Source organism: Ascidia mentula, chromosome 3, assembly GCF_947561715.1.
Source record: "Ascidia mentula chromosome 3, kaAscMent1.1, whole genome shotgun sequence".
In the NCBI taxonomy this organism is placed as follows: Eukaryota; Metazoa; Chordata; class Ascidiacea; order Phlebobranchia; family Ascidiidae; genus Ascidia; species Ascidia mentula.
In genome coordinates, this window is record NC_138568.1 from 1,896,794 (window position 1) to 1,919,224 (window position 22,431).

The window sequence follows — 22,431 nt, forward strand, 5'->3', positions numbered from 1 at the left end:
TTTTTCCCCCAACTTCAGCATTTTGTAGTTGGCCGTGGCAGAACTCCTTGAATAGGTTTTTCTTTTCAGTCATTTCTTTACACTTGGTGTCACTAAAACAAACTTTTGCAACTTCACTAACCCTGTCATTACAAAGTCCAAAAACAAACTTTGCAACAACTTCCCATCTGTTTGTTTTAAGTTGGGGAAGTATTTTGGAAAACTCATCAACACTTGCAAAAAAGACAAGGTAACAAGCAGCAAAATATTCTAGCCATATTAGATGTGAGAAGTTGCTCATAATTTCAGAATTCATTATGGCTAAAAGCAGGTATGTCAATTAATGATTACATTGTAGAGTTTGAACACTTGCACCATCGGCTAACATTGCATTACATGAAACTGCCAAATACTATAATGGCCTTCAAACTGCTAGATGGTACTAACTTAGGCCCAAGTGAAAGACAGTTGGCTCTCACAGTTGGCAGTGATTTGAAATTTTGTACAATGAAGTCAGCTCTAAAAAGGGTTTTTAAAAATCCTGAATCTTTTCAATCTGTTAAGGAGGAATCCTATATTGGTGGCTCAAAGTTTCTTACAAAGAAAAACACTTTTAAAAGTTCTTTTAAAAATAAACAAAATCCTCCTAACAAATCGGGCCGTTCCACTAGATGTAGGATTTGTGATTCTATCATGCATTGGGCGCCCACATGTCATCATAAAGATGGGGTACACTGTGTAGAAGAACTGACAAAAACTGACAAGATGTTAGTGCGGAACAATGTGAAGAAGTGGAGATAATATTGGCTACTGGTCTGTCTTCCAATGACATTTTTGTAGTGGAATCTTCATGCTCAACCATTTTAGACACTACTTGCACAAAGACTGTGTGGGTTAATCTTGGTTTGATGGGTATTGTAAAAACTGACCTTCTCAAAAATAAAATCAAAATCATTAACCAGCAATCAATCTTCAAGTTTGGAGATGGTAAAATGGTAATCTCCTTGAAGCAAGCCGTGATTCCTGCTTTTATTGCTGGAAATAGTTTATCTATTAGAGTGTGTATTGTATCGTCAGAAATCCCTCTTTCATTAAGCAAAGCATCTTTGAAAAGGGCATCAACTCAACTTGACTTATCTCAAGATAAAGTGACCATATTTGGTAAAAAAATCAAAGCTCACTTAACAAGCAGTGGTCACTACTGCATTGATATATTACCTACTTGCAATAATTCCAGAGAAAGTGATGATATCCTGATATTGGATAACTTGCCTCCAGACGAAGCTCTAAAGTGCATGCGGAAGTTACATGTTCAATTTGGACATGCGTCAGAAGAAAACTTGATGAAATTATTGTAACGTGCAAAGGCTCGGAAAGATGATTTTTCTGAAGTAATCTGTTCTGTGATTCAAAATTGTGAAGTTTCTGCTTTACACAAACGTCCTGTTGCAAGACCCATTGTCGCACTTCCGTTGGCAAATAATGTAAATTAAACTGTAGCAATGGATTTGCATGAAATTGAGCCCAGTTTATGGTATTTGCATATGATTGATTATTTTCACAGTTTAGTTTGCCGTAATTATCAGAACCAAGTCTGCTTCAGTCATTGTAAAAAACTTTTTGAAATATTGGGTAAGCATTTTTGGTGCCCCAAAGAATGTACTGAGTGACAATGGCAGAGAATTTAATAACCAAGAATTCAGAGATATGTGCTCCAAGTTTGGTATTGAAGTAAAAACCACTCCTGCGTACTCTCCATGGAGTAATGGTGTTTGTTAAAGGCACAACATGATTATCACAGATATCTTGCAGAAGATCAAGCTTGATACAGGATGTGATTTGGAAACATGTCTTGTGTGGGCACTTTCAGCTAAAAACTCACTCGTTAACAACAATGGATTTAGCCCCAGTCAGATTGTTTTTGGAAGCAATCCAAGACTACCTTCTATTTTTACAGATGGTCTTCCAGCTTTGGAAGAAGGCTGTGGTACTGTTTGGTCGCATCTGTCAGTCTTGCATGCAGCAAGGAAAGAATTTATGGCAGCAAACTGGACAAACTTACAACATTGGAGATCATGTCCTTTAGAAACGAGATGAGGCAGAATGGAAAGGACCTGGCAAAGAGGACAAGATGGAGCAGTTATTTTTATTCGGCATGGTGGGAATTTTGTTAAAGTTCATGTTTGTCGAGTGCAGCCTGTGCACAACAAAGTGATTATACAGGAGTCTGGTGAACACCTTACACCACCAAGTATACCTCCTATCAGAGATAATGACGAAAAAGAAGTGAAGATGAAGATCCTGAGCCACAAACATCAACACAAAAACCAACATTTAACAGAAACAGACCATTGGGTAAAAACCTCTTATACAGAAATGTAAGCTTTTCCAATTTGGATGGTGTGGATTGTACTGCAAGTGTTGAGTAGAGCTGGAAAGGCAACTGGAAAATACAAAAATACATTTAACATTGAATTCATCACTCCTGGTAACCTAGCTGGAAAAACAACATGGGTTGATTTTGATAAAGTAAATGATTTGTCGGTGATGCCAGAAACAGTTGAAGTTGTCGATGAAATTTATAATTGTGATGTTTCTTTTCAAACAGCAAAAGAGGAAGAACTGAAAAGCTGGAAAAAAAATGGCGTTTATGAAGTTGTACCCAAGAAAAATCAAAAGTACATCTCTGTGCGGTTGGTTTGCACATTAAAAGAAAATGAAAATGGAGTAAGGTCAAAAGCCAGGTTAGTTGCAAGAGGATTTGAGGAAACCAATACAGATAGGGAATCACCTACTTGTTCCAAAGACAGCTTACGAGTTCTTCTGAGCATGGTAAGACAGCAGAAATGGAAAATTAACTCAATTGACATAAAAAACGCGTTTCTACAAGGGGAAACATTGGACAGGGATATTTTTATTAAACCTCCAAAAGAAGCAAATTGTTCTGTTAATGTTATTTGGAAACTACAAACTGCCTTGCTTGCCAATTGAAGTTTTCACAGACAATTGCTCCCTTTGTGCAGCTGTACATTCTTGTAAAAGCATCCTTTGGACGGGTAGGCTCTTTGTTGTTTGATATTAAAACAATCGTTAATTATTTGGATTAGCACAAATTTATTTTGATATTGTTTTTGTTGAAGAATTTTTGTTGAAAGTCCAACCAGGCAGCTAGAGGAGCTCAGTGGTTTCACTATATTGTGACCATAGTAAACTAGTGCGCCAAGTACACAACTTGTCCGGCAAACTTCACATGTACGTAGGGGATCTCTACCACTATAATCTGACAATGCAGCAATGTTTCATGCAATGGCATGATTGCCCCACTTGGCGACTACAGCTGTAATGATGATTAACACCATGCATATCCTTTTCAAAAATGATGGCTTAAGAGGTTAGATGGTAAAAACACACACAAGCCAGTTGTTGGTTTATTTATGCATCAATTGTTATTTATTAAAGCATTATTGTTTTGTCCACTCCTGACAAAAGACCGTAAATCAATAGGAGAACTAACATAATATTGGAACACAAAAAACCTGTCAGAGTGAAGTAGTGTAGACATACCTGACTTTCTTTGTTCTGGCCTGTACTTGAACTGTTACCATCACAACTCTGGTCCATTCTGGTTGCTGTTGATGCCAAAGTAAAACAGTTTTGATCAACTCAACTTTTTTTGCTTAATGTGTGACAAAAATTAGTTTTCTGTTTTTTATTAATAATGAACAGACAAACATCTTTTAACATTCTAATAAATAGCACAATAATATATAACAATACTTTAAAACAGATAGAAAAAGAAAAATAACAATGCTACTGCCACTGGAAACTAGTAATTTGAGACTTAAATATTAAAATTGGAAGGTGATTGTTTACCAATATTAACTTAGCAACACTAGTACAGTTACACCAAAGAGACGTTTGATGCCACATCTTGTTCCACTAGTAACAGCATAAAACACACTTTCAATGCCATTCACATCTGCTTTTGACAATATCCAATACAATGTATTAATGGAGAATGAAAAATTAGTAATTGGGTGGTCACAAATCAAATACACAAAATTTTGACATTGTATTTTCACCATCTAATATGGCAATGGCCTATTACATCCCACTATTTGCAGATCCAGGGAAATCATCAAATAAATTACAAGTTTCCATAAAATAAACTTTTCAAAACATACTGATTCATTATTTTCAACGACCGAGGCACAAATGGCACATGTCTTAGAAGTGGCATAAAATCCAGGCAGACACCAGTTTCAAAATTCGGTCTTACAAAGAAATGATTGAGAGCTTAAATGGGAAACAAATTATAACAAACCAACAGAAAATATTTTTGAAAAAGTTCAAACTGTTACAAAATACCAAAATGGTTTTCAGGCCTCCCACTCCACCAGCATGACTGTAGTAGAAATTTATGATCACATTGTTATAGCTAAAGACAAAAATTGCACAACACGCACAATTTTTCTTGATCTACCAAAGCTTTTGGCATGGTCAATCATCAAATTCTCCTGCAAAAATTACAGTTTCATGGATTGAGAGGTCAAACATTCCAATTTTCCAAAAGTTATTTACAATGCTGGCAACAATTCACCATCATTTTCGAGCTACATTAACACTACAAAATTCTCCAGTGGCGTTCCTCGGGGCTCAATTCTCAGCCCACTGCTGTTTTTAACTTTAATCGACGACCTGCCAAACTCCACAACCTTTAATACCAGATAATTCGCAGTTGACACATGTCTATAGATGTCAGGAAAAAACCTACAAATTTTGCAAGGCTCATCAAACAAAGAAATGAAAAGAGTTGGTATTTGGCTTGAATCAAACAGACTCTCACTTAATTGTCAGAAAACCAAATATATCTAATTTGAAAACAACAACAAAATGCTTGTCTTTAGCTTCAACAATGAACAGAAAAAAAATCCTTTAACATTTCAATAAATGGCACTTTAGGGCTATGTATATAACCAAGATTGGAAAAAATGTTATGCGGATATATCCTCTGCGCACTTTTACAACAGGGCAGAAAAATGAATATAACAATGCTACTACCACTTAAAACTAGTAATTAAACAACAAAACAAACGAACAAATTTCGTTCTGGTATTTTCACCATCTAAAATAGCCGGTCTAACAACAGCTTATTACAAACCATTATTTACAGATCTACTCAAAGAGCAATCATCAAAAAAATTTTATACACGTTTGCATTTATTTAAATAAAGTTTCAAGAAAAAATAAACCTTTAAAAACATGCTGGTTTACCACTTCTGTTCATACAACAATTGCCTTTAGGAACACAACTCACGGGTTTTCTCATAAAGCTGAGTATAAATAGACTGGCCCATATTGCTATTAACACTGTCATGTTAAAGACGTTTCGACAAAAACTTTTGTCATCATCAGTTTGACGAACCGTCTTTAACATGACAGTGTTAATAAGAATATGGGCCAGTCTATTTATACTCAGAATTGCCTTTATTTATGCAACTATGTATTTTGCACCTGTTTTACCTTTGACTCTTTAGAATCAGGAACTTAATCTTGTGAAACACCAAAGCATTGTGAGTAATCCTGATTAATCTTTAACTAAATGCTATGAGGATCAATGTACAAAATGTGTTTTGCTTAGAACTTAGAACAAATACTGATCGTTTAACACTGCATCAATTAGTACCACGAGTGCTAATGAAACACAAAAGTGTTGTTAGAAATTACAATTGATTTGACTAAATACGTTATTACATCATAGTATTGTCATTCCTATCACTAGGCCATTGTTCCCATGTGCAGATAGTTTAGTTTACCAAAATGTGTTTGAAACAGAACTGAAAAAAAATCATAACTTAAGCAATAAACTAGCGCGCATAATAAAACTGCCAGTCAACACTTGTGCAAAGAAAAGCACTTAAACAACATCCAACAAGTCATAAAAGAACTTTGAAAAAATGGTATTTAGGTGAGTGGCCAAAACGAATATCAAGATATTTAACAATATTTTTGTATACCGTCTTGACCATAGAATACTAAAACATGCTTTGACCAAATACCTAATGCAAAGTATGCAAATCACACAACCTTATTTTTAAGCAGTGGCTTTTACATAATTCAAAATAAACTGCAAAAAAATACACACTTAAAAATAAGGTTTTCGTTACTTTACAACTGTGGGTTTTGTTTAGCTCACGTACTTGTGTATTACAAATATGTGAAAATAAATGCTTGCTATTCTGCTGAAATGTAAAATAAATGGGAAGAAAATAAACTCAAAGCAAGAATGAGCGATTATCTCATACATAACGCGCGAACATTCCCACCGATGATTGGGTGATGAGCAAAAATCATGTGTGCGTGTCAAACAATAGAATACTGCACTTTCAGTATTCTATGGTCAAAAGCCAAACTCCTCTATTGTATAAAGATGAAGTGAAAACAGGGCAAAACAATTAGCAAAAAGAGCTAAAAATAAATTTCATTGGACGCCTTTTTCATTTTGGATCCATCATCCATACACTGGAGAGATATGAAAAGAAAGTGATTTTCACTGGGGGTCGCAAAAGCCCTTTCTGCAGCACAGCAAATAACGCAAACTTAGATTAACAAAAGGAAGCTGAAAGGCAAGAGAACCTTCTACTCATAAAACACCCGCCCGGAGAATCATTAACCATCAAGGAAACTTTTCCATTCCGAACAACGAACTGTTTGGTGACGAAGTAAACAGAACTTTTACCTGCGGAACGAACGCTTGATGGTGGCAATAAAAATCCAGAACGAAATAAAAGTTAGTGGGTGATTGGCAACATCAGACAAGCGCCCAACCCATGTACCAAGAAAAAAATCTGACCAACACTGCTGTGTCAAATATCGTTCGTTACAAGGATATTGTATTTGAAAGTTAATTGCGCGCTGTGGTGTTGCCAAAAGTTGCAGCCTAACAAAATTCAATTACAATACAAGTGCCTGTTTTTCACAAGTGAAAGTTAAACGACCGAGGTACAAAGTTTTGGAAAACATTCGCCCTGTCTGCTTTTCCACGCGAACGCGCGATGTCGGTTTTGGCTGCGTGAATTCCAACAGGAAAGTGGCACATTGGCGCCACCATGTGTCGAAATTACAGTGTTTTGTTAGTGGACTTTTTCCAACAATCAAGACCCTGTTGGAATAACATTTTGACGTTAGCGTTGTGTAAGCGATGAACTTAGAGGTTAAGTGTCGCCTATAATAAACAAACTGGTCAAATGATTGCTGACAAAAATGATATTCTGTTCTGTTGTAAAACAACTTAAGTGCGTCCCGTTTCCATGCCAACATCGATTGGACATTTACGAAAATATCAGCATTCAATCGTGGCTTTTAATGAGGCCTGATGTGACATTTCCACTTCATAAACCCCGCAACAACATTCATTATGTACGTCTTACTTCACGCGATGCAAGCAATACACAATCCACCCAATAGCTGGTTTGAACGTACGGTAAACTTGTGTTTATTATCTTAACTTGAAGCAAGATAATATTCACGTTACGTTCTTCAAAACGTGGACATGTTAACTAATTATGCTACAATACACACTTCCATCGATGGAAAGCCTAATATGCATTTACCATGTAAGTTTTGATCATATTTTGCAAGCAAGTGGTAACAGATAAACGAATTTCATGCTACTACTGCGCGTAAATTGTAAATCAATAAAATATGTTGTAGTGTTTTGAATAAACTTACCCACAACTGACACGGAATTAAATTTTAAAACTTCCAGATGTTTCATAGAAAACTCCTGGGCAATTTCCTTCGCCAGTTGATACAGCTCTAACCGAAGCAATCCCGATTTGGCTTTCTCCATTATGATTGCTGCTTTATCGTCACCCATTTCAGCAGTACACACTATGCTGCCGTGTCTGAAGTTCGATGCAAAGATGCCCATCCTGTACAAAGCTAAGCAGAACAGAGCTGCATAGCCACCATATCTCACGACAGTCCTCGGCTCGAACTGCGCAAATAGATCAGCGCCTAAATCACGTAGCTGACCGTCCACCCATAGCGCCATGCGACCATTGCGGACTTCTAGATTAACTGCGGCATCGCGATATTCCATTTCAACTCGAAACGTCAAGCGTATTCCTTCCCTTTCCACTACATTTTGTGCTGGATCCTCCATAGTAAGGTACAACAACAACAACCTACTCCTACAAAATGCAATTTGGTAAATGTTTTGATTATTCTTCTGTGTGCATCCTGAAACATGTTTTGCCGTAGTTTAATTGAAAAAGGTTATGGGTTTTGCAATTAAACTTTCTACATCATTTAGCCTCCACGTATTTGTACGTTACTCATTTCTAATAATGCCATTTTTTTCCATTTTATTTCTTCGTACGTTGTTCTTACGCGTAGTTGTTTTTTTCGCAAAATAAACATGATTTGATTTGATTTTTAAATTCCTACATTTGAATTCTAACATTACAGACAACAGTTTCAAAATTCAGTCACACAAACAAATGATTGAAAGCTTAATTGGGAAACAAATTAATAACAAACCAACACACATAGCACCCTCATCTAACATGTCAACTCTTGACCACATTTACACTGATGACTTTTCACACAATGTCACCCCGGGAATCTTAACTTACGACATATCTGATCATATGCCAGTATTTGTAGTAGTACACATCACAATCACAATTATACAATGCCAAAACTCCACAAACCTTGGAAAAAAATACTAAAATTTGTTAAAAACAACCACAATTCACATCTCCCATCCTTCACAACAACATTTTAATATGCAAACATTGATATAGCAAATGCATTCAATGTATATTTCCCACATATTGGAAACAGTATGTCATCAACAATTCCTAAAACACCTCAAAACCACTAGACTACTTAAAAAAATCCATTTCAAACTCAGTTGTTTTAATGGACATAGAACACAATAACAATGTTAAAGTCAAATAAAGCCACCAGTCTTTATAACTTGGCACTTGCCAATGAAATAAAAAAAATAAACAAAACTACCAGCTCCTGTCTTAGTACAATTTTTGTGCCAGCTGTACAACAACTGCATTGTCACATCCACTTTTCCAAATATCCTAAAACTGGCGAAGGTGACAAAGTTTCGGAAAACACCGAAACTTCCGAAACAAAGTTTCGGAAAACAATCGCCCTGTCTGCCTTTCCATGCGAACGAGCGATGTCGGTTTTGGCTGCGTGAATTCCAACATAAAAGTAGCACATTGGCGCCAACAAGTGTCGATGGAACATTGTTTTGTTGGTAGACATTTTCCAACAATCAAGACCGTGTTGGATTAACATTTCGACGTTAGCGTTGTGTAAGCGATGAACTTAGAGGTTAAGTGTCGCCTATTATAAACAAACTGGTCAAATGATTGTTGACAAAAACGATATTCCGTTCTGTTGTAAAACAACTTAGGTGCGTCCCGTTTCCATGCCAACACTCAATATCGATTGGACATTTACAAAATTATCAGCATTCAATCGTGTTATGGCTGGGGTGGAAATACTTTAAAAATAAACGTCGTAAGCCATCCACATTAATTCGCCCTTCGTGTCGCTGAACCAGACTTTAAAATCAAATTAGATCAAGTCATTTTTCTGGAGGTAGGGGGTGGAGCTTTTTTACTTTGAACTGGAAACATTCAAAAAAATGAAGGTGATATTTACTAAAGTTCGTAAAAGCCTGATCTTTACAATGCGCAACAAACGTAAACTTAGTTTTACAGAAGGAAGTTGGAAAGCAAGAGAACCTTCTACTCATAAAACACCCGCCCGGATAATCATTAACCAGTTAAAGCAAACTTTTCCATTCCGAACAACGAACTGTTTGGTGACGAAGTAAACAGAACTTTTATCTGCGGAACGAACATCTAATGATGGCGACAAAAATCCACAACGTAATGTCAATAAAGTCTGCGGGAGAATTATTTCTTACATTTAATCAATACCGCCTCCAGTGACAGAAGTGCATCTAATAAGCTTAAGGTTCTTAGCAACCGTTGCCAACTAATAATTTTCTAGTTTTTTAAGCAGTGTATTTTTACTCAACAGGTTTCTTACAAACAATTTCACAAAAACAACAAAATAATTTTTTTCAATGGCAGTTTTGCATTCGTGGCAACCAGATTCGGCCGCTAAGCTGGGTGATCAGACCTGGGATTGGGCCGCGTTCAACCAACTACAATTCATTTACTTAGTGCAAAATTACATTACATTGTAACCGTTCACCTTCAAAAGTTGCTGCTGTTCCGGCTACAGATAAGATACGCTTATATAACATCGACGTGAGAATATATTTATGTTAGCTTAGTGCTGGATTAACTATTTTTGCAAACTAGGCTACATAAATAGCTTTATGACGGAAAGTTAGCGATTAAATTAAATTTATCTTTTATTTTTGATTGAATATTTCAGGCGTTTCACTTCACCATTATACAAAGTACTTTATATTATTTATCAGTTGTGTTTGTAAATATGAAAGGTAAAGACTATAACCTGTACAAGCTGACACCGAGATACTCACCGTTGGTGTTCGTTACATTGCATCCGGTGACTCTAAAAACGTGCAGTTATCAGTATAAGTGGAAAGCAGACGTTTGAACTCGGGATCTTCGACGTTGATCAGACTTCCGAGTGCATACCATCTCTGCAGAGAGGCAACTTGTTCAACCAAGGAGCCATACAATGTTTGGACTTACTGCTGGTGACTTCTTTCTGTCACCATAAATGTATTTCTCAACAATTTTGTTCCGTTGATCGAAGAAGACCCCGAAGGCGGCTAAAAGCACGAACTCAAAATTTCACCACAAGTTTTAAGTTTCACACCCACCTTTTTATTCATTCAACACGCCTTGCGACTGCAACTATAAAGAAGTTTTTAGTCTATTACAAGTTTCACGCTACAAAGTACACACAACACACCTAACCAAAGATAGTATTTGTATCCAACTCCATTGCTCCTAGTTTTGTTACCGGAAAGTACCAGAGGAACATTATGTCAAAATATTGTAGACCCAAACTCTGCTGCACCACCTTGTGGTTAAATATTTTTCGGCACTATGTCCACTAGTAAGATTTGTTGTATATTGAATTCCTGCCACGCAAATACGTTTTTCTTAAATTTTATGTGTTGTCATTTGTATGAGGAAAACTTCTTACCGGTTTAGGAGGGAGTTGGTCTCCACAAAATAATTCCAATCGATCAATCATATTTACTTGCATTAGATAAAAGGGATGGATAGGAAGGAGAAGGCGGGTTATCTCTTACACAACGTCAACTTCCATTTACACAATGCAAAGCAACTTCTAGAACGTAATAACTCTTATATCTGAGGCTACTGCCAACATACGTGAAAGAATTCTCAAGCCGATACACTGTGGCGAGCGTTAATATTTCACGCCAAAGGCGATTGACAGCGAAACAGTCTTGGAGCGAAACGATAAGATATCGCTAACAACAAACTATGCAGTATTTTGTGATGTCATCAACCAAATCAATTACTAAACAATGTTTTCGTGCACAATTTTTCTCCAGACTAATTCTCCTAAAACCCGTTCCAATCAAAGCACGTAACTGTTAAATATTCTTCACATAATCTTCACAAACAAGCAGAATTCCTCAACAAAACGCACAAAACATCAACCAAACATTTATACAAAGCAACTGCAAAACTACAATCTGTCCTAGAGTGGAAAAAAACGCACACAAAGTTGCCTCTCAACGCTGGAAGCGGGAACCTTGATTGGTGTTGGAAACACAACACACTGACGTCATCAAAGTTACCTGTTCCCTCACACGGCGTAGCAAAAGTGAATGTGGATTACATGGCGTAACAAAAGTGAAAAGTGGATGATTTCATGCGACAATGGGTGGAGCGATATGAATTGTCCAAGTTGTCCGCATCTGGACGAGTTGCTTCATGTCACAGATTTTTATGCTTGGAGTAATAAGAAACATGTACTATGTTGTCGGTTTACATGAATTAGCCGCAGATAATGCATTTTCTGTCATGGGCAACCAAACATTATTCCTCAACAAAATGCATTAAACCAGCATAGTAAGGAATTCTTGAAGTCTAATTGCAACGAAAACTAGAATTGGTGACGAAATTTAAACGGAAATATTCAGCACCGTAACTGTTTGAAACTCACAGATCAGTTTTGTTTCAGTAACGGTCGATAAAGCGACATTTAGCGGCAGAATATATTTCCACAAACTTACACTAGACGTCGTGCTAAACCATACATCGGGTAAAAATAATGTTGGGTGACGTCATCCACGTTTATCAAGCAGAAAGCCAGGATAACCTGGTTTCGAATATCACTGTGGTAAAAAGAAAAATGTATTGGGTGACATCGGGCAAATCAACACTTAAACATTGAAAAACAAACCTAATGAATGTCGGTCGTATCCCGGTGCTAGCTGCACAATGTAACCCACCTTTCAATACAACTTAACAGATGCCTTTACAAATATCACTTCCCAACTGTAAGCACTTTGTATTGAAAAAACAAGTAGTACAACATATGTCGGGGATTCCCCCATAAGCAATTGACAGCATCGGTTAAACGCTGGGTGGCGACATCGAGCAGCAATGATCCACAATAACGATTGCACAAAAACCAACATTCAATGTTCAAATATTTACAACATAAACCTTCCACTTCCAACCGTTATAACTTCATCAAACCCATAGATAGATACAGATTGGTTTGAAGTGAAAATAAAAAAAAAACGTGCGTCGACAAAACCGAACAGTAGTTGGTGGAAGATCGGTTGTTCTCGTCATCAAACATTTTAGATACGAAAAAAAAAAATCGTTCAAAAACCAACAAACAGTTGCCAGAATTCACGACATAATGTATCAGAAAACAATGTAATGTGGAAATACTCGATTGTAATCAGTCAAAAATTAATATAAGTCGCACGTAAATGTTGAAAGTAATGTTTAGTGCGGAAGTCAAAGTATTGTCACAAAATCTGTCGTTCAAAATTGTTAGGAAGGCGGATAACTTTGTACGATAAACCTCTGTTGACGGATTTACACAAGGGAGAAGTAAAGACGAAACTCAGAGCAGGAGACAAAAATATTCGTGTTTCAAAGACGTCCTTGATTGTAAGCAACACAAACAGTAAAACTTGGCGACAATTTTAACGAAACCAGATACATAGAGACGCATTTATATGTTTGGCAAAGAAGTAAAAATGAGAGTTATGGAGACAAACGGTATTGATACGTACATTGTAAATACAAATAACACACAGAAGTTGGATAAAGCACAGAAAAATGTAAGGATATTTACGAAGCATTTGGAAATGTTTCGCCTTCGTGACATGAAGTAGAGAGGTTTATTGGTGAGAAGTGACAGAAATCCCTGTTGATTCTGGCAGCAAACAGCCTGAAATAATATATTGTTACTTGTCGTTCAACAGAGCTCAGCGCATTTCTATCTTAGCAAGATATCGACGAGAAACACTGAACTTTAGTGTGAAATGGTCAGAATATTACGATACCGATGATATAAGTTAATTGAATTTTGAATGAGTTTTGTCGCCTGGTTGTAAATCTCAGGCCTTCTTTTCAGTATAAAAAGTCACCCGATAACAGCAAAGTTTCATGATATTTGTGTGGAATTGTGTGAAGTTCGATCATTAAAAGTTTCGTCACCAATTTTACTGACATGAAACGATAATCGTTACTTACTGAGATTTCTAGATTTTTGTGAACGCCAAATGCCGTACATGACTTTTGATAAATGTTAATTTGCAAGCACCCATATTTTACGTGGTGTTGTTGGTGATAACAAAGTTGTACTGAAGGAGCAACCGACTACAAAAAATGTCGCAAGCACAGAAAACTACGGTAAAACTAATATTTAAAGTAAAAATGTTAAAACGCTTCTGGTTCTATAAGTCAGTTGAGATTGTTGAAATAAATCGTCGGACGTGGCCCTTAACCAAACAATGGTTTCACAAACATACAAACGAGACTGACTCTGATGCACCACCTTGTGGTGTAACGTTTGCGGGAAATACGCCAGTAGGTGGAGCAAGAGATTTTAGGGGTTTTAAAGTCGATGGTTCACAACCAACAATCGAAGTGGAAATATTTAAACTCCATGTTTTATCGATGAAAACGTCATTAAGAAAACTTCTTACCAGTTTAGGAGGGAGTTGATCTCCACAAAATAATTCCAATCGATCAATCATATTTACTTGCATTTGTTAAACCCAAATATAAGGGATGGATTGAAGTGGAGAGTAGGAGTTAGAGATTCACTTCTTACCAAATTTTCAACTTTGGCTTCTACAATACAACGGATTAGTTATTTCATACATCGTTTAACTATAATAACAGTAGTGTTGATGAAAGTTTTGTTGTGATTTAAATTTATTTCATGAAGCAAATATTTTGTGACGTGTACTTATTTCCATAAACGCAAAATCCACTCAAACATAATAAAATACTTCTATTCAGACGAGTTTGTTTGTGTGATTTTATTCCAAATCTTAATTCACATTTACTGAAAGTACATGGTAGGTATTGGATGATGTGGACTTTCTCTATATTAACCCAGTGATGGCAACCTGAGGCTTGCACATGACACAAGCCTTAATAGCCATGAGGTAAACATATTATTATCGTGTTAGTTTTCATACTTACAGGGTCTGGCAGGTTCCAAAATCTCTCTTCGAAGTCGTCATCTATGTATCCACTGCCGACTGCAAGTACATCTTGTATATTGTGAACACACTTGAGTAAGGTTTCTGCCGCATCACCATATATAGCATTATGCCACAGATTCAAAATCATTATCTGGAAATAAAAGGTGGAATTAGGAAATTATGTTCAGACAAATGTGACATTAAATGTTTAAAATAAATATAATTGCTGGTAAAATATTAAAAACATCGACCTAATGTCCACAAATCACTAAACATTATTGGCTCATTGTCTGCACATACATTTTTACAAAAAAGTCCGGTTTTACGAAATGCCTCACTGAAAGTTTTACAAAAACGGCAGTTTGTATAATTGCGTTATCTTATTAAAAGCCTAAACTTGTGTTTTTTGAGGTGACACGTGCACTATAGTGATCTTGTTTTTAATGTGGAAGATAATGCTTTAATATGGAGTTGAGTGGACGTGGAATCTCTGCTTGAACACCTGAATTCCATTAAAACGAGTAACGAGTTCTGAATGATACGTGAATACGTTGGGGTGATTTTATATTTTGATGTTTCCATTTAAAGTGAGAACCGGGGGTCTATCCGCGCAAACATATACTGGTAACCGACTCAGTCCGACAGGTATCTGTCGTTTCGGTCCGCGAACCCCATCCGGGTACCCGGACCCGGCCAGATATTGACCAATTTTTAATACCCGACCCGACCGGATAATACACTTAATTTTACCAGATAGTTGGGAAAGCATTTTTGTCCTAAAAACGGACAAACATTTCGCAAATTACTGATACTCGCCAACTTCCGTTTTTTCTGTTGTTTGTTGTTAAGGTTTTTCGTGACGTGTTATACCATATTAATAAATGACCACGTTTATTTGTTCCACTTATGATAAGCTAACCTTAACATTGCATTCTGTTTGGCAATCAAACATTTTTGCCATACTGATAAAATACACGAATCGGTGTTAACAAACTGCCGGATCCAAATTATCCGGCCGGATTTGATTGACAACTATCCGGATCTGGCCGGGCCGGATAATTTGGAACTGTGAACATCACTAGTCGTGACCCTAAAATGTTTGGAAACCACTGGTCTAACATACAACTTACTGGTTTCTCAAGTTGTGATATGGAATTTGCAATCTTACAGATTCCAACACTTGTCATCTTACAACTCCCCAGAGACAGATTCTCAATCCAGTGAATACATGAAGCAATAGCAGATGCACTTTCATCATCAACTGTGTTTCTATCAAGATACAACGACGTCATCTGAAACAAATGAAAAATTCCTGGAATCAGTTTTTATGTCAACAATATCATTGTATCAATTATGACGTCTCAGAGACAGATCAATGACGGGGTAAATTTATTTGTTGAGCTACGGTAGCTCAGTCAGTTAGGGAAAGAACCCAAATTACACATGGCTCCAACTTAGTAACACGTTTGTGACTTTGGTCACAGTTATATGCTTGCAATGCCGCAATACCCAATAAAATCAAATGGCTTATTACAAGAAATAAACAAACTTATTAAAGTTATGGATTAGCCCTTCTAGGTTTGTTAAGTGTACAAATATTCTATCAGAAATTTTCCTATGTTGATCTTTTGTATTACTGTTACTTGTGAGTGATCGAGCTTTACAAACAACCAATGCCTGCGTTTGCGCTATTTTTGCAATAAAATATGGAATGAGTAACTGCGTTACCAAAACTGTAACGAATGTTTTGCGGTGGTGCATGCGCCATAGTTTTATTAGCTTTTCCCAATCGAATCCGGTAAATTGCAAACTTGCCAAGCTTTTTTATGTGGTCAGCCCGTAAATTTTGTGCAATTATGTGTTGAGCGGTATGTGATTCGCTGAAGTATTTTCTTAAAAAAGGATAGCCTATGGTTCAGAATTTACGAGCCCTATGCAATTAACCACATTAGCCAATTAAAAGGATTCGTACCTGGGAAGTGAGGCCTTGGAAATATTTGAAACCAAACAACGATATGAATAAATACACATTAACGTAGTCGATAAAAATACAAACAAAATATTTTACATTTACATTTGCCCGATGCCACCCTATTGACTTTTCCTAAAATTGTTGTTTAAATACAGCTGTAAAATTAAATCCACTTAAAATTTTTTGCACGACAAAATAATGGCATCGAACTCACCATACAACTGACCCATGGTTATAGTTGTAAAACAAACAGTTGATACGTTTTAATCGGCACCAACATGTAAATGGCATTGGAACCAAATCCGTCGCATCCACGACAACTACATCTGAAACTTGCAGTTTTCTCAAAAAGAAAGAATGTTTCTGTGGCAACGATCTTCATGGCCTTCCTCCTTGCAACTGATCCTTGAGAGCAAGGATGCTGCGCCTCTGCTCATCAGGGAGCATCCGGATCTGTTCTGGAGTTAACTGGAGGACTTGCATGATCAGAGCAGCCTGGAAATACATGATGGCAAAAGTTCAACCTTTTATCCTAATATATATTTGATTGACTTTTTAAGTGTTAAAAGTGAACGAAAACATTGACCACAAAACTACACATTTTATTCACAATTTGACCAAAGTTGTTTTTAGATTTGGGCATGTGTCTAAGATTGATTGTGGGCAGACTTTTTTGTACATATACAAATACAGAACTTCAGTTGATTTCCACAATAATCGAACTTCCGATTTGTATCACAATGCAACAACAAACCTTTTCCTGATCCTGTTCTGCAGATGGATCCATAGGGGCGTCCTCCTGAGCAGGGGAAGGTCTTCCTTTTCTTGGATCGCTTCTTTCCGGTGGTGGCGGAGGGTGTCGTGCAGGATCCCCACCCATTCCTGGACGATCCATCGGAGGTTTTCCTCCACGATCCATCGGATGATCTCTCGGAGACAATCCTCGTTCCAGAGACGAACGCCCTCGTTCATGCGAGCTACCGCGTTCTGGGGGCCCACGATCGGCGAAGCCCCGCTCATCTAGTGGAAACAATTACAAATTAACAGCATGTGCTACAAACTGTAAGACCTGCAGACACCCTCTTGACGTTAGTGTCACAGTAGTCAGCAAAGTACTTGTAAAATGCACCAGAAAATAATTATATTCATGATTTCCAGTCAGTGGCCCATTTTAGTGTAAAAACACATTGCTTTAGAAACACTAATTGGACACAGGTAGCGCAAAATTTGTCTGTGTATTTTTGACCTTTGCATTTCTTAAACAAATGAAGACAAGAACTAATTGATTTTCACAACTAATCTCCATGTAAGAATGTGGTCATTCTACCTCTTGGATTGGGTGGAAATCCTCGACCAAAACCTTCATCCATATGTGGTGGTCTGTGACGATCCATCGGATCGCCCATGCCATGATCCACGGGCACACTTTCTATAACTCGCATGTCCACCTCCATTCTTCTTGGACCTCTGAATTGTAAAATGTTTATTAGTTTTAAACATCATAGCATGTTTTTTCCAACATCAGAAAATTTTACAGAACCATGATGTTTTAACTGTGGCAAATATTATCTATAAGTATACATTTTCCATTGTCAATTTTATGTTTGCCAGACTTAATACAACCAATAGTTGATCAGTGTCCACGCAACTTCACCAAATTTATTGTTCATTTATGTCGGATATGAGCAAACTCGGTCCTTGGGTAAAATCACTGTTGGATCTGGCTGCCATTTTTTGTATGCTTTTCAGTTACAGCTTTTAAGCATTAATGACTGCAAGTCTGTTAGTTTATAAATTGTTGTGTAAAATCTCTTTGTACACATGTACTCATGTGGTCCAATCCCAAATTTTTTATACTTTTTGGCCCACAAGCGGAAAAAGTTGCCCACTCCTACATTCTTGTTTATAAAAAATATCAAAAAGATACCATAGTAAAGAAGAATTTCTCAGGTCAAATAATGCCCTTCTATGTCCAACATAATAGGCCATGGAAAACTCTTTGCAGATGCATAGTATCACTACCAGATTAAACACGTAAATTTCCACCTCTCTCCTGGACCAACTTCCATTGGGTGTCCCCTACCAGGTGGTGGCTCTCTCATACGTTCACCATCCCGGCCACCTCCGAGCCCAGGCAGTGGACTGCCATTGGGCCTTGCATCCTACAATCATTACAATAATTGGATCAATTTATGAAACATATCATATAAATTAGCTGTGGATAGTGATAATGACAAATACATTTCTTCCATTGCTTAAGACAAAATACATTTCTTAAAAGCAAACAGAAAACTTTGGTGACAAAATTTTGCTTACAGACTCTGATCGAGGACCTTCAGATGCTGGAATGAGAGGTTGAACTGGATTTTGTCTGTGCAGCATTTTCTTCATGTAGAAGTGAAGTAGGCAAAAAACAACAACAAATAAACAACAATCAAATATTTTTTTCATTGTGCTTGAGAATTGATTCTGGGAATCATTTCCCATTCTGTTGCAATTTGGCCCAGAAGATTTCCACCTTTTTCATGTGTCCTTATCTTATCTTCTCAACGCTTCCACCCGTTGCATGTGGCAGGTTTTTAGTTGTGTAAAGGGCGTGTTGTGAGGCAGTGGAGAGCCTTTACTTTATTTTATTTGAACCTAATTCTTAATTTGCTTTTATAGACACTGATGATGCTTTTAACGAAGCGAAATATATATGTCTAATTAAAGAAGTCTGAAAGATTTTAACCTGAAATGAAAGTTTCCTAGACAGTTTTTTTCATTGTTTCAACATTATTATTTTTAATTCAGCAAATATGTTTAGTTGTATTTCCTCTGATTATTTTATTGGAGCTGTGGTTTCGTTACCATGGCAATTTCTGGATCCACAATCCTCATGACAACTTGAGCTTGCAACAAAGCATATGCCAGTTGTGGGTTTTGAAGCAGCATGTTTCTGGCCTCTACTGGGTTGTTTTGAATGCATTGCTACAATAGTTCAAAAATATTTCAAAGTTTTAAGACATATATATCCAAAGATTAATTCTGAATAAAAAAACAAAAAGAAAAATTCTCTTGCCTTCATTTGTTTCATGAGCTCAAACATTTGTTCAGGGGGGAGGCTTGCAACAGCCTTGCTGATAGCTTCTGGGGCATCTTGAGATGGAGTTGGTTCCCCGTATTCCGACTCCACTGGGGGACCCATGGCCCTGAAGTGGTTTACTTCTTCCTGTGAACAAAACACAATGATTGGACATCATAAATATTGTGTTGATATTGCTGTCAGGCACACTACAATTTAAACAGAACTCCTCTCCTGACATAAATTATCATCCTTCATTTTCCTGACGTTTCGTCTGCCATGCATAAATACATACCTATGGTGGTGACCTAGCTAATGCTTTGGTTCTCAAACTTTTACTCGAACAATGCATGAGGAATGATTCACTGCACTTACACAGTAATTATAAATCTACAAGGACTATTTATTCTTTAAGTTTGCAAGTTTTATTTGCATAAGACTGACATCACTGGTTATTTGCCCTCATTTTCTCCAAAACTATTTTTCGCTGAAATTTATTTTCAATCCACATGTAAATTCAAAATGACAAGACCCAATGCATAATATAGCTAAATATCTGGATGAAAATGTTCCAAAGGCAAAACAAGATTAGGTTAAATTGCATCAGACATCGAATTAATGTTGCAGTATATATATATAATTGCAAAGAGTACAGTGTACATCAACACTCAGTGTGATTAACAGCAATTACCCATACCTGAAAGTTATTGCGGTTCTTTTCACTTGTTGCATGATCAACTCTCAGTGGTCGGCCGTGTAACTCCCTTCCATTAAGATTTCTCATCGCACTCATGGCAGTCTCTTGATCTTGATACTCAGCAAATCCATATCCTTTTGGTTTGCCAGACTCACGATCAAATACAAGGCTGCATTGATATAAACATAACAATATAAAGTCATGAGTCTGATTATACTCTTGCAAATGCCTGCATACACAACATACAAAAAAGCACATACCGAAAACTAATGACGTTGCCAACTTCATTGAAAATATCTTTCAGCTCCTCTTCTGTTGACTCATAAGGTATATTTCCAACTGAAAACAATTTTATGTCAACCGTTACTGTAAAAAAACCGACATTACTAACAGAGGAAAAATGCATGAATATAAGATATATGTAATATACACGGAGTCCACAATACTTACCAAATACGGATCGGACAGATCTTTCGTAGTCGACTGGATCACGGTCTCTTAAGCCGAACATTATCGTTTTCTGCCATTCGAGTCTTCTAAAGTACAAAATAAACAACGTAAACGCACACTTTCCTGCTGATCGCGACTATTGGTTTGGTGGAAACTGGCAATTTCTCATACGAAGTACTAGTCAGTAGTTAATAACAAATACATGGTAGTCCAATATTAGGTGCGCGTTTCTTTAAGCTAAAATTTTATTATAAAGTCCTAATTTCACCCAATCTAATAAAACGAAGCACCTGCATTTGCATACACACGCCGCAGCAACAGCGTTATTTCGGCGAAATGGAAATTGGTTAAAAGCGAAATTATTTCACGCATGAGTGAACACGACGATTGTGTTCATACAAATTATAAATTAACTCGTAACAAAATTAATCAACAAAATCTCCAATATTTATAAAACAATATCTATACTTATGTAATTGCATTCTTAAAACACCTATAAAGTATATCGCAACGAAATGGGTTTGACCGCGGTCACGCTGTGTGAATCCCAGCATTGTTCGTCAAGGAAGATACTTTTACACCGAGTCACAAATTTTTTTCCAAACTTGATCCACATATAAGTCTACGTAACACAGAAATCTGTGCGAATATTAAAGCTACGATTTTGTGTAGTATTTCAACTCAAATTTATGAACAAAAATAACAGGCGGTGGCCCTGCTCACGCCTAATCATTAAAATTTGCAGAGATTTCTGTTTTACACATACTTATGTGTAGATCAGGTTTGGAAACAACTTCGTGACCCGGTGTAGTAGTATTTTCCGTTCGTCAAAGCGTACACTGCGAGCATTTGCGGCTCTGCATAGAAGTACCAATTTAATAATGTTCCGGGCCATAGATTTTTTTAAAAATTGGCGTAGATTAGGCTTAGAGCATTTAGATCACATTACCATTGCGTTTTTAAAGACCTATAAAGTATATCGCAACGAAATGGGTCTGACCGGGCAGCACTGTAACTAGTTACTATAATTTCTATTACTGATATTAACTCTCTAACAAGGGTAAGCTTCATTTATACCTCTACCAATTACTAATTCTAAACCAATAATTGAATTGAAAACCCATATTCCTATTCACGCTCATATTTTGAAAACCAGTGCAGGCCAAAAATACACAACCATCCGTTTTCTTAGTGAAGGCTTACATTCTTGTACCTTTGATAGACTTCAAAGTTTACGTATAAAAAACATTGGTTATGAAACGCAACCTTTCTAACTGCGTCACACACGATGTTGGTAAAACTACTTCTTTACCGTGGACTTCAGAGGAATATCAATTTTATGTTTGGACTTACTGGTGACTTCTTTCTGCCACCATAAAAGTAGTTCTCTTCAAATTTCTTCCGTCGATCGAAGAAGATTCCGAAGGCGGCGGAAAGCACGAGGGTAACTCAAAATTTCACTACAAGTGTTAAGTTTCACACCCACCTTTAATTTTTTCAACACACCTTGCGACTACAACTATAAAGAAGTTTTTAATCTATTACCGCTTTCACGCTACAAAGTATACAACACAACA

The 22,431-nt window shown here is 36.8% G+C and overlaps 4 protein-coding genes across 10 annotated transcripts in view; all 4 read right to left on the reverse strand.

Moving 5' to 3' along the window:
• The window catches only part of LOC145894912 (uncharacterized), a 425,937-nt gene that overhangs the window by 106,812 nt on the left and 296,694 nt on the right, over positions 1-22,431 (reverse strand). The gene's annotated exons all lie outside the window — the stretch shown is intronic.
• LOC145894933 (uncharacterized) lies at positions 313-8,170 on the reverse strand. Of its 2 annotated transcripts, XR_014401585.1 has the most exons (4): positions 7,711-8,170; positions 3,544-3,608; positions 1,202-2,422; positions 993-1,014 (listed from the first exon to the last, which is right to left on the reverse strand). XR_014401585.1 is itself a non-coding variant. In XM_082983654.1 (3 exons), exons 1-3 carry the CDS (start codon positions 8,144-8,146, stop codon positions 2,243-2,245), a joined length of 681 nt encoding a protein of 226 aa, XP_082839780.1. In that variant the 5' UTR covers positions 8,147-8,170; the 3' UTR covers positions 313-2,242. The 2 variants fall into 2 exon arrangements, 1 of the variants encoding a protein (XP_082839780.1); XM_082983654.1 differs by having other exon boundaries at positions 313-2,422.
• Positions 12,490-22,431, reverse strand: part of LOC145894917 (uncharacterized) — a 30,262-nt gene continuing 20,320 nt past the window's right edge. The window contains 4 exon segments of the mRNA XM_082983627.1: positions 12,490-13,404; positions 14,165-14,312; positions 14,670-14,822; positions 15,802-15,963. Of these exon segments, the coding sequence (XP_082839753.1) occupies positions 14,289-14,312; positions 14,670-14,822; positions 15,802-15,963 (339 nt within the window). The 3' untranslated portion in view covers positions 12,490-13,404; positions 14,165-14,288.
• LOC145894921 (cleavage stimulation factor subunit 2-like) lies at positions 15,970-21,112 on the reverse strand. The gene is made up of 11 exons (XM_082983642.1): positions 20,855-21,112; positions 20,665-20,743; positions 20,405-20,573; positions 19,705-19,854; positions 19,494-19,613; positions 18,960-19,028; positions 18,690-18,805; positions 17,971-18,110; positions 17,398-17,663; positions 16,858-17,138; positions 15,970-16,563 (listed from the first exon to the last, which is right to left on the reverse strand). Exons 1-10 carry the CDS (start codon positions 20,913-20,915, stop codon positions 17,022-17,024), a joined length of 1,287 nt encoding a protein of 428 aa, XP_082839768.1. The 5' UTR covers positions 20,916-21,112; the 3' UTR covers positions 15,970-16,563; positions 16,858-17,021.

Excerpts from the sequence above, each read along its gene's own strand:
- LOC145894921 (XM_082983642.1), bottom strand. The coding sequence starts at position 20,915 with ATGTTCGGCTTAAGAGACCGTGATCCAGTCGACTACGAAAGATCTGTC. Across the intron at positions 19,029-19,493 it reads TGGATCCAGAAATTGCCATG|AAAATGCTGCACAGACAAAA; the intron begins GTAACGAAACCA and ends TTCTACATGAAG. Across the intron at positions 17,664-17,970 it reads ATTTCCACCCAATCCAAGAG|ATGAGCGGGGCTTCGCCGAT; the intron begins GTAGAATGACCA and ends TGTTTCCACTAG.
- LOC145894933 (XM_082983654.1), bottom strand. The coding sequence starts at position 8,146 with ATGGAGGATCCAGCACAAAATGTAGTGGAAAGGGAAGGAATACGCTTG. Across the intron at positions 3,609-7,710 it reads TAATTCCGTGTCAGTTGTGG|CAACCAGAATGGACCAGAGT; the intron begins GTAAGTTTATTC and ends TGGCATCAACAG. Across the intron at positions 2,423-3,543 it reads GCCAGAACAAAGAAAGTCAG|TTGCCTTTCCAGCTCTACTC; the intron begins GTATGTCTACAC and ends TGTATTTTCCAG.